Raw genomic sequence first — 12,394 nt, 5'->3', positions numbered from 1 at the left:
GCTGGGGGAGGGGTGTAGCTCTGTACGCGTGCTTTATGTTGGTATACACGTGGTCCAGGGTGTTCTTGCCCCTTGTAGAACACTTCACGTGCTGGTAGAACTTAGGGAGTACAGTCTTCAGATTGGCCTTATTAAAATCCCCTGCTATGATATGAACACCGTCGGGGTGGGCCCGCTGCTGTTCGTTGACGGTGTTCAGCAGAAGAGAGAGCGCTGTGTTTACTTTGGCGTCCGGTGGAATATACACAGCCGTGATGATAACAACAGACAGCTCTCTCGGGAGAAAAAAAGGCCGACATCTAACAGACATGTACTCCACGTCCGGGCAACAGTGCTGTTTAGTGATTGTCCCGTTGTTGCACCAGTTCTCATGCACGTAGATACAGAGCCCCCCTCCTCTGCTCTTACCGGAGTCCTTAGTTCTGTCCCGGCGGAGCAGAGTGCGTCCGGCTAGCTGCATGCTAGCATCGGGTATTTCCGGGTGAAGCCAGGTTTCGGTGATAATCATAGCACAACAGTCCCGAACATAGCGGTTTCCAGCAAGTTGTAACTCCAGGTCGTCCATCTTCTGTACAAGGGATCTGGCATTAGAGAGGAACAGGCTCGGTAGAGGTGGCTTGTGGGGTTGTTTCCTAAGCCTGAGCAAGACGCCGGACCTGCGGCCACGCTTCTGCTTCCTCTCCCTCCTCCGTCTGCACCGTCTCCCAGACCCGACAACAAACCACGGAGAGCCCTGTGCTCTCGCTATGTCATCTGGGATGTTGTGCTCGTGGTGAAAGTCGCTCGAAACAGATATCTGGTGCGAGTTACCGATATCCAAGAGTGACTGGATGGTGTACCGGGTGTTTGCAGTACAGGTGGTGCACAAAAGGAAAGAAAACATGAAGAAAAGAAGGAAGAAAGAGCACTGAAATGGAGAGCCGTAAGCCGCTGCTTCTGTGCGCGCCGCCATCTTGGAATTTTTTTTTTTATTTTTTTTACTTTGAGCTCCCTCCGGATGACAGAGCTTCTCACCCTATCTCTAAGGGAGAGCCCCGCCACCCGGCGGAGGAAACTCGTTTCGGCCGCTTGTACCCGTGATCTTGTCCTTTCGGTCATAACCCAAAGCTCATGACCATAGGTGAGGATGGGAACGTAGATCGACCGGTAAATTGAGAGCTTTGCCTTCCGGCTCAGCTCCTTCTTCACCACAACGGATCGATACAGCGTCCGCATTACTGAAGACGCCGCACCGATCCGCCTGTCGATCTCACGATCCACTCTTCCCTCACTCGTGAACAAGACTCCGAGGTACTTGAACTCCTCCACTTGGGGCAAGATCTCCTCCCCAACCCGGAGATGGCACTCCACCCTTTTCCGGGCGAGAACCATGGACTCGGACTTGGAGGTGCTGATTCTCATCCCAGTCGTATGCAACTTTATTGTCAGAATGTCATACAGGAACTTTTTAAAATGTTTTACTGAAATTAAATTAAAGCAATCGTCACACACACGTCAGCAATCGTCACTCACACGTCAACCAATAAGAATTTGGCGGGGGAAGGTCATGGCAGAAGTGCATTGTGGGTCATGGGATGCTAACTGCTATATGCTATATGCTACTGCCGTAGCTATTAAAATAGATCACATCAACATTGGCGGTAACTTATAAAAACTGAGAAAGACTGAACAAAAATGGCACCGAAAAGGAAATCATATACTGCAGATTACAAGCTGGACGTAGTGAAATATGCAGCAGAGAACGGCAATCGAGCAGCAGAAAGAAAGGACATACCAGAGGCGACACCGGGGAGGAAGATTCCATTGGATTTAGCGATCGGGAGTGACAGATTGTTTGGTAAACGTATAGCATGTTCTATATGTTATAGTTATTTGAATGACTCTTGCCATGATGTGTTGCGTTAACATACCAGGCACGTTCTCAGTTGGTTATTTGTGCGTCATATGGCGTACACTTATTCAACCTGTTGTTCACTATTATTTATTTATTTTAAATTGCCTTTCAAATGTCTATTCTTGGTGTTGGATTTTATCAAATAAATTTCCCCCAAAAATGCGACTTATACTCCAGTGCGACGTATATATGTTTTTTTCCTTCTTTATTGTGCATTTTCGGCCGGTGCGACGTATACTCCGGAGCGACTTATAGTCCGAAAAATACGGTAGTTCCTAAATTGCCACAAAAAACTGAGGACTGTGAATGTTCATTACAAAGATATACGCTGTTTTTTCCCAGTTTTTACCAGTAAGAATATACCATATTATAATAGATAATATAACAGATTTAAAAGTTTCAAAAACAATTTCAATAATATACACAATTCAAACAGCCATAACAACAACACAATCAGGCCAGGAAGGAAGTAATTTTTTAAACACAGTATAGTTTAAGAAGAAGTAAGACAAAGTTGTTGTATGTACTTTACCTATAACAGTGTGGTGTCCTATAGCAGTGGTCCCCAACCACTGGGCCGCGGCCCGGTACCGGTCCGTGGATCAATTGGTACCGGGCCGCACAAGAAATTAAAAAAAAAAAAATATATATATTTTTTTATTTATTTTTTTATTTTTATTAAATCTACATAAAAAACACAAGATACACTTACAATTAGTGCACCAACCCAAAAAACCTCCCTCCCCCATTTACACTCATTCACACTCATTCGCACAAAAGGGTTGTTTCTTTCTGTTATTATTATTTCTGGTTCCTACATTATATATCAATATAGATCAATACAGTCTGCAGGGGTACAGTCCGTAAGCACACATAATTGTATTTTTTTATGACCAAAAAAAAAAAAAATCATTCCCCCTCTCCCTCCCGGTCCGTGGGACAAATTTTCAAGCGTTGACCGGTCCGCAGTTACAAAAAGGTTGGGGACCACTAGCATGTATGATAAATGAAAAGGGACTATATATTTTCCATTTTTTTATACTGTGCTCCATGGCCAACGTTTGGATACTCCTACATTACAATAACCACAATCAGAAAACATTTGTAAAGCCTTGTTATCCGAAAAGATGAACTCCAATTCTTAAAGTAATTGTGTAGCCTTTTTATTCTTTGTTATAAACGCATGACAAAACCCTGCAGACAGGAAGTGAGGAACGGATTTGTACTGTCGTGAGACAGCGTGAGAAAGAGTTGTGCTGTCGTAAGACTGCATGAGAAAGAGTTGTGCTTTCAGCCACAATGGCACTTCCAGTGGTTGCAGTATGATAAAGAACACTTTGCTTTGCGTGTGGTTCAGTTCAGGCTAATGTGAACTTGTAACCTGCGCTGTTGAAGCGTCAAACGTGGACATTGCAGGCAGCATCATAGAAAGTTGAAAACCTTCAAAGACTGCATGACAGAGTGAATGTATTCACCGTCAATATTCTTATTGGTGGGATAATTCAGAGCATAACATAACACTACATGGATTGTAGCTGCACAGTCTTGTACGTTTTTATCTGTGATAGTCTGTGCAATTCATGGTCATATATAGTTGCTTTAATCCTGTCAGAGCTTATGCTATTGTAAGAAAATTCCCTTTAAAGGGCAGAAGTTGCATTTTCAAACTTAGAATTTATACAGAACGACTATTTTGACAGTTGATTAGGCATTTGTCATTAGTCATATTTGAACAATTAGTGGACTAATTGGATTATGAAGCATAAACCTATTCAGTAGCTCTAGTTAACCATCTGCTTTTAAATTCTGCTTAAGATATGTTTAGGCATGTGCCCACTAAAAATATGACTAATTAATTCATAAATATGTATGTATAATGTAACTGTGCTGATCATAGGCTGCTACAAAAATAACTTTATGAAAACAAAAGACAATAAAAAGTAGCAGCAATAAAAACTAACAACAAAGCTACCTAACTTTGTCAAACAGAAACAAGTATTTTGTGATGATGTTTTAAAAAAATATTGATAAACTCCTGGCATTTTTTGCAATCAAATGGACTTGATTAATTCTGACCATTTTAGCGATCTAAAAGATTATTTTATGTTCTGAGCCGTGGTGCCTAATGTTCGTGTGTGGGTGTTTGTATATCTGTATGTTTGGCATTTGATATTGATGCTGTTTCACACCTGGAGTTCCTGACAAAGTACTTGAATTCATATAGACAAAGGTTAGCTGGAAGACTTTGGCTAAAATGATAGTTAAATTTATTTTTTTAATTATACTTCGTCTCACACTTAGCTAACGAGCAAGGTAACAAGCTAACCATCTTACAGAGTTGAGATCGCATCCTCCGGATGTCCGACATCATAAATGCTCCCGTATCAAAGATGTACTGCCATAAAAACAAGGTCCGCTTTGCAAAATAGGCAAGGTATTCAATTCTTTTAACAAGATTAAGGTGAAATATTCCTCCACTTTACATGTTTTCACCTGCAATGTTGCAAGAGGACGCGCCTACACGCTTCCGTCCGGAAGGACACGAAAGATGACGTCACTGACTATTGTCGACAAATTAATTTATCGTCAGCCTGTTTTATTGTCGACAAATGGGTTGCAATTGTGTTTTGTCTTTTTAATGTGCATGTTTCACACGACAAACGATCAAATGTATGATGAAGTCAAGCAGGGTTGTCCATTCGATGATTCGTGGGCCACCTGCAGAACGTGGCTGCTTTTGTTATGGCCCTGAAGAAACCCAATCAAAAAGAGAATAATGTAATGTGAAAAAAAATACATGTAAATACTAATAATGAACAAGAACACAACATTTGCTTTTAAATATGTTTATTTAGCCCTACTTTGTCAATACAAATTACATGATTGCTTTACGCCCCCATCTCTACCTCTGGGACACATTAATTATCGCAAGTAAATTGCCAACCTGTGGGAAACACCATTTTACCTAACAATGAATAATCATGATTAATAATTGTGATCATTATTTTGGCCATAATCGTGCAGCCCTAATGTGCTTATGTAGGATTTAATCCGATTTTTTGAAGGAAAACAATGACCTCGTTTTAGCTATTAAGAGCCAATTTTTAAAGTCATTTAGTCATTGATATTACAGGTGACAAATTTTAAACCCTGTTGCCTTCTGATTGCGCTTGTCAAGTTTCTGTTGTATTTATTTCCAGGGGGAGCTGGATGGACGTGTGGGAGCGGATGTCCCAGGAATGCAGGGATGAAGTGGTCCTAGTCGATAGTGCCTGTCTTTTGGAGACGCTGGAGAGACACTTGCAAAAACACAGGCAATGTCGGGTTTTTACAATTCAAATAAAACAATCTAATTTGTTCCTTGTAAGTTGAGTCTGTGGCTGACGCGCGTTCCACAAAGCCGAAGTTGTGAGTTGCAATGCTGTACATTTATTAGCCAGAAAGACAAAAAATACACAAAACAATGTACTCCTTCAACTGTTGCAAGCTATTCTACACAAAGTAATCCACATGATCCATGTACTCATTCAACAAAATGTCCAACACACGATACACACAAAATACATGCAATACACGGTTGGAAAAACTGTGACACTCCTACTAATTGTGCCACATTTATCGTCACCTGGATTGCCTTCAGCAAACAGCCCAAAAACACTTGAAGTGACTGTGTCCAATTTAAGTCAAAACAATTACCTTTTTCAGCCAAGTATACCTTGATACATTAGATTCTAAAGATTTGCTAGGGATTTTATTTATAATAATTCTAATGATGATAATTCCATACATAACATTTTTATTCAGTTTCGAAAATGCATCTTCATAACCAATATGGCACCTACACAAAAGTGGCACATCTCTATAAAGAGAAAGGAAGTTTCTTAATTTTTACACTTTTCCCCCCCTCAGGTTTTGCACTGATTGTAAGAATAAAGTGCTGAGGGCATACAACATCCTGATTGGAGAGGTGGACAGTAGTGAAGAGAAGGACTATTGTGCTGTGTTGTACGAGGGACTGTGCTGCTGCCCTCGTGAGCGCCACATCCATGTGTGCTATGAGACTGACTTCATCGCTCACCTCCTCGGTCGAGCTGAGCCGGAGTTTGCCGGAGGCTACGAGTATTTAAACATTCTTAAAGCAAGTGTGTAGTCACTATCTTTTGTTTAACCTTTTTTGTCCTTAATTATAGGGAGAGACATGCCAAGACCATTGACATTGCACAAGAAGAAGTCCTGACTTGTTTGGGCATTCATCTCTATGAGCGACTGCATAGAATCTGGCAGAAACTACGTGCAGAAGAGCAGACCTGGCAGATATTGTATCATCTAGGCATTGATGAACTGCGCAAAAGCTTTGAGGTACAGTACTAGTCTTGTAAGCCAGTGATGAGTTTTGGCACTGATAAATATTCCTTGCTGAATATTGTTCTGCCCATAGATGGCAGTGGAGAAGATTCAGGGGATCAGTCGACTTGAGCAATTTGTTGAGGAGCAGTCCGAGAAAGAACGAGTAAAACAGCTTAAGCAGGAGAAAAAGAGGCAAAAACGTAAGATTCGACGCAATAACAAATGCAGCTTTGACAACCAGGAAGAAGAGCTCAAAGAAAAGGATCACGAGGAGGTGAGGAGCCTGGATGGCCTACTGTAGCTGAACTTTCATGTGAAACCATGTTCACTCACACACACTTTCCTGTGTGGAAAGGGTTGTCCTGAGGCCGAGGAGCATAGTTGTAATGCATGTAGGAGCCATGATGAGGGGGAGTCAATCTGTAAGGAGAACAGTTGTGCTAATGCAAACACATCATCTAGCTGTCCATGTAAACAAGGTAAGCATTTACAGAGACAGCCGCCAATCATCTAACCACAGGTGACAAACTCAACATCTTTTTACTGTTTATCGTTACATATGTCTTGCAATAGCTTGAAAATAATGTGCGCCAATAAAGCACTCCATCTTATTTCGAAAATGTATTTGTTCTTTCAATTTTGAAAGAAAGATTGCATGTACTGCATGCAATTTAATGTATAGTATCTAATCATGCAACAAACCATCATATTGACATATATTCCAAACATTTTTTTTGTTAAAATACGAATAAATACTTCAATATCTACTTGTCACCTTAACTTATGATTTCACAGCAAGTTATCTATCAATTTGTGCGCAAAAATTAGAGATGTGAAATGTGAATCTTACAACAAATCAGAATTTTATTCCGATTCTTGGTGTGTCGATTCGATTCAGAATCGACTCTCAATTCAAACAGATTCTTGCAATACATTATTTGCTATGATAATTATCATAAAACTGTCACACCCTTGTGACTGTTTTGAACTTGTGTTGTTTTTCCCTTTTGTGTGGGGGAACTGCATTTTGGGGGGGATTTTGCCTATCGTTCACAATCATGAGGGACAAAAAGACAAAAGTTTTTTTTTTTGCTTTCTAACTTGTAAAAATCGTCTCGTTCTTGGTGGCGAGCAATGTAGCTAATGGGAGCAATCAATTCTACCTCTAAATCGCTTTAAAAATGCATTCAAAAACCGTCACCAGTACTTCATTTATGTTCCCTAACCTATATAATAGCCAAATTGTAGTGACATTGTTATTGTAAGAGCAAACGCTGAAGAATTATTTTTGTAGCGTAGTAAGACATCGTTGTGCTTTGGTATTAGCCGTAAAAGCTAGCTACGGCAAGAGAAAAGCTACCTTTTACTTCAGCACGAAACACGTTTGAGTTTGTAATGCACAACACATTGCGATAGGACGCCAATCTGTACTGACTGAAACACAATCATATTACAGTACCTGTAAAGTATTAGCACAAGTTTCATGTTTTGTCTGTTTGGTCCAGCTGGCCGGGGATGTATTGTCCGGTTTAGTTGGGTAAGCACTCCATTTACAAACCCCGTTTCCATATGAGTTGAGAAATTGTGTTAGATGTAAATATAAATGGAATACAATGATTTGCAAATCATTTTCAACCCATATTCAGCTGAATATGCTACAAAGACAACATATTTGATGTTCAAACTGATACACATTTTATTTTTTTTGCAAATAATTAACTTTAGCATTTGATGCCAGCAACACGTGACAAAGAAGTTGGGAAAGGTGGCAATAAATACTGATAAAGTTGAGGAATGCTCATCAAACACTTATTTGGAACATCCCACAGGTGTGCAGGCTAATTGGGAACAGGTGGGTGCCATGATTGGGTGTAAAAACAGCTTCCCAAAAAAATGCTCTGTCTTTCACAAGAAAGAATGGGGCGAGGTACACCCCTTTGTCCACAACTGCGTGAGCAAATAGTCAAACAGTTTAAGAACAACGTTTCTCAAAGTGCAATTGCAAGAAATTTAGGGATTTCAACATCTACGGTCCATAATATCATCAAAAGGTTCAGAACATCTGGAGAAATCACTCCACGTAAGCGGCATGGCCGGAAACCAACATTGAATGACCGTGACCTTTGATCCCTCAGTTGGCACTGTATCAAAAACCGACAACAATCTCTAAAGGATATCACCACATGGGCTCAGGAACACTTCAGAAAAACACTGTCACTAAATACAGTTGGTCGCTACATCTGTAAGTGCAAGTTAAAGCTCTACTATGTAAAGCGAAAGCCATTTATCATCAACATCCAGAAACGCCGCCGGCTTCTCTGGGTCCGAGATCATCTAAGATGGACTGATGCAAAGTGGAAAAGTGTTCTGTGGTCTGACGAGTCCATATTTCAAATTGTTTTTGGAAATATTTGGCATCGTGGCATCCGGACCAAAGGGGAAGCGAACCATCCAGACTGTTAACGACGCAAAGTTCAAAAGCCAGCATCTGTGATGGTACGGGGGTGCATTAGTGCCCAAGGCATGGGTAACTTACACATCTGTGAAGGCACCATTAATGCTGAAAGGTACATACAGGTTTTGGAACAACATATGCTGCCATCTAAGCGCCGTCTTTTTCATGGACGCCCCTGCTTATTTCAGCAAGACAATGCCAAGCCACATTCAGCACGTGTTACAACAGCGTGGCTTCGTAAAAAAAGAGTGCGGGTACTTTCCTGGGCCGCCTGCAGTCCAGACCTGTCTCCCATCGAAAATGTGTGGCGCATTATGAAGCGTAAAATACGACAGCGGAGACCCCGGACTGTTGAACGACTGAAGCTCTACATAAAACAAGAATGGGAAAGAATTCCACTTTCAAAGCTTCAACAATTAGTTTCCTCAGTTCCCAATCGTTTATTGAGTGTTGTTAAAAGAAAAGGTGATGTAACACAGTGGTGAACATGCCCTTTCCCAACTACAATGGCACGTGTTGCAGCCATGAAATTCTAAGTTAATTATTATTTGCAAAAAAAAAATAAAGTTTGAGTTTGAACATCAAATATCTTGTCTTTGTAGTGCATTCAACTAAATATTGGTTGAAAAGGAATTGCAAATCATTGTATTCCGTTTATATTTACATCTAACACAATTTCCCAACTCGTATGGAAACGGGCTTTGTATGTTGAAATAGCTTGGCTCCAGTTCCACATTTACAGCTTCAAGTCAAGCCGACCTCACTCTCTCGGCTTCTGTCTGCTACGTCTCAACCTTCCTTTGTACTCGCTTCTAGAAGTAGCAGTTCATCCTCCGTATATTTAGCTTAAAAAATATTATGTTGTGAATCCTCATTTGGCCAAAAATAGTCGTCTTCATTGGCTATTACAAAGTCTGCCATAATTACAAAACACACTTGCGTTTTATTTCCGAAGTCGGAAGTGCGCTACTATGGAAGAGGAAATCAATGTGCAGAAGAAATCAAAGATTAAAATGACCAAAATACGGTAAATATTGCACATTACATATTGTTATGAATGTCCGTTACACACACAGACACACACACACACACACACACACACATATAAGTGTGTGTGTGTAGGTGTACATAAATGTGTGTGTGTGTGTGTGTGTGTATGTATGTATGTATGTATGTATGTATATGGATATATATACACACACACACAGCCGTGGTCAAAAGTTTACATACACTTGTAAAGAACATAATGTCATGGCTGTCTTGAGTTTCCAATAATGTCTACAACTGTTATTTTTTTGTGATGGAGTGATTGGAGCACATACTTTTGTCACAAAAAACATTCATGATGTTTGGTTCTTTGATGAATTTATTCTACTGAAATCTACTGAAAATGTGACCAAATGTGCTGGGTCAAAAGTATACATACAGCAATGTTAATATTTGGTTACATGTCCCTCGGCAAGTTTCACTGCAATAAGGCGCTTTTGGTAGCAATCCACAAGCTTCTGGCAAGCTTCTGGTTGAATTGTTGACCACTCCTCTTGACAAAATTGGTGCAGTTCAGCTAAATGTGTTAGTTTTCTGACATGGACTTGTTTCTTCAGCATTGTCCACGCGTTTAAGTCAGGACTTTGGGAAGGCCATTCTAAAACCTTTATTCTAGCCTGATTTAGCCATTCCTTTACCACTTTTGATGTGTGTTTGGGGTCATTGTCCTGCTGGAACACCCAACTGCGCCCAAGACCCAAACTCCGGGCTGATGATTTTAGGTTGTCCTGAAGAATTTGGAGGTAATCCTCCTTTTTCATTGTCCCATTTACTCTCTGTAAAGCACCAGTTCCATTGGCAGCAAAACAGGCCCAGAGCATATTACTACCACCACCATGCTTGACGGTAGGCATGGAGTTCCTGGGATTAAAGGCCTCACATTTTCTCCTCCAAACATATTGCTGGGTATTGTGGCCAAACAGCTCAATTGTTGTTTCATCTGACCACAGAACTTTCCTCCAGAAGGTCTTATCTTTGTCCATGTGATGTCAGAATGGTTGGAATGGCTAAATCAGGCCAGAATTAAGGTTTTAGAATGGCTTTCCCAAAGTCCTGACTTAAACCCCATTGAGAACATGTGGACAATGCTGAAGAAACAAGTCCATGTCAGAATACCAACAAATTTAGCTGAACTGCACCAGTTTTGTCAAGAGGAGTGGTCAAAAATTCAACCAGAAGCTTACCAGAAGCTTGTGGATGGCTACCAAAAGCGTCTTATTGCAGATTTGGTCACATTTTCAGTAGACCCATAATACATTCATAAAAAAACCAAACTTCATGAATGTTTTTGTATGTGCTCCAATCACTCTATCACAAAAAAAAAAAAGAGTTGTAGAAATGATCGGAAACTCAAGACAGCCATGACATTATGTTCTTTACAAGTGTATGTAAACTTTTGACCACGAGAGAGTGTGTGTGTGTGTGGGGGGGGGGGGGTGTGGGTAGATAGATAGAGTAAAAACGGTTGATTTGTCACCAGTGTCAGTCTGTACACGGATCGGATTGATCCAGAAATCGGTGGTGTCGATATTACGGCTACTATCAGTATATGATAGATACAAGAGTGATTATATTGATATTTTTATTTCTCAAAATATATATATATATATATATATATATATATATTTTGTTGTTGGGTACAAACTGAGGAAATAATTCCCTGGACATAGGAGGTCTTGTACAGCAATAACCAAAGGATTTCAATGGGTAACAGTTTGTAGTTTTTGATTTTGTTTAGTTGTTGTTTTCTATGGACTTTGTTTTGCTCAAAGAATTATATGTAATAAAACAGAATAAGAAACTAGTTTAAATAGTGTGTTGATAATGTTAATAACTTACCATAAATAAATTGAAAAATGTACAGTTAATATATGTGATCGGTATTGGACGATCTCACTCATGGATGATCGTATCGGAATCTGCATGATAAACCCTGATCGGAACATTTGTAGCATTCATGGTTAGTTTATTGCAGGGTCGCACAGTCAAGATACCAAAGTATTTCTTGTGCAGACACTGGCTCCACCTCCCTTTCCTTACCTTCCTTACGCTCATCTAATCACCAGTTCACTGCCTCAGAAGAGCTGCATGTGGCCTCTGAGCTGAGTGTTGACAATCTCTCATTTAGACTAGAATTCAGTAAAAATAGTTTTCCTTTTTTCTTCAGATTTGTCATCCTACAGCACTGCCAGCGATTGTGGCTACTCAAGCGCTGAGATCAGTGAGAACGGGTCAAGAGAAGGTTCTGATATTGCCTGCTCTGAGGGACTCTGCAACCATGATGAAATAGGTCTGATGTGAACATTTCTGCAATGTCACATACTCACTTTGCTCTGCACACCGTGCTATGTCTTTAACTCCATTTATATTGTCACTTCCTGTAAGGTGAGTCAATTGAAGACAAAGAAGAGGAGGGAACAGACAGCTGTGTTGACTTCTGGCCACACATTGAGGAAAAGCAACCATGCAAGAGTAAGAAGAAGAAAAGGAAGGTAAGATAATTCCCTTATGGATTATAATGCCCGTTTTTGCATTCAGATCATAAATAAAGTCAGGGTTTAAATGAATCCACACCAATCCTGTTGCTTTCTAAAATGTCACTTAATTTTGGATTAACTAGTTTCAGGCTACATAGTTTCAGATTAAGGTAA

The 12,394-nt window shown here is 40.2% G+C and overlaps 1 protein-coding gene across 2 annotated transcripts in view; it reads left to right on the top strand.

Annotated features, from left to right (window-relative positions):
• Positions 1 to 12,394, top strand: part of ggnbp2 (gametogenetin binding protein 2) — a 36,776-nt gene that overhangs the window by 16,201 nt on the left and 8,181 nt on the right. For both annotated transcript variants that reach the window (XM_061963300.1, XM_061963299.1), the window contains exons 6-12: positions 5,095 to 5,208; positions 5,804 to 6,013; positions 6,085 to 6,253; positions 6,333 to 6,515; positions 6,597 to 6,720; positions 11,911 to 12,033; positions 12,129 to 12,235. In XM_061963300.1, the coding sequence (XP_061819284.1) occupies positions 5,095 to 5,208; positions 5,804 to 6,013; positions 6,085 to 6,253; positions 6,333 to 6,515; positions 6,597 to 6,720; positions 11,911 to 12,033; positions 12,129 to 12,235 (1,030 nt within the window). The remainder of the gene's footprint in view (positions 1 to 5,094; positions 5,209 to 5,803; positions 6,014 to 6,084; positions 6,254 to 6,332; positions 6,516 to 6,596; positions 6,721 to 11,910; positions 12,034 to 12,128; positions 12,236 to 12,394) is intronic.

This window comes from Nerophis lumbriciformis, linkage group LG09 (assembly GCF_033978685.3).
Source record: "Nerophis lumbriciformis linkage group LG09, RoL_Nlum_v2.1, whole genome shotgun sequence".
Classification (NCBI taxonomy): domain Eukaryota; kingdom Metazoa; phylum Chordata; class Actinopteri; order Syngnathiformes; family Syngnathidae; genus Nerophis; species Nerophis lumbriciformis.
Note: the sequence above shows the minus strand (reverse complement) of the source record. Positions and strands in the feature narration are given on the sequence as shown.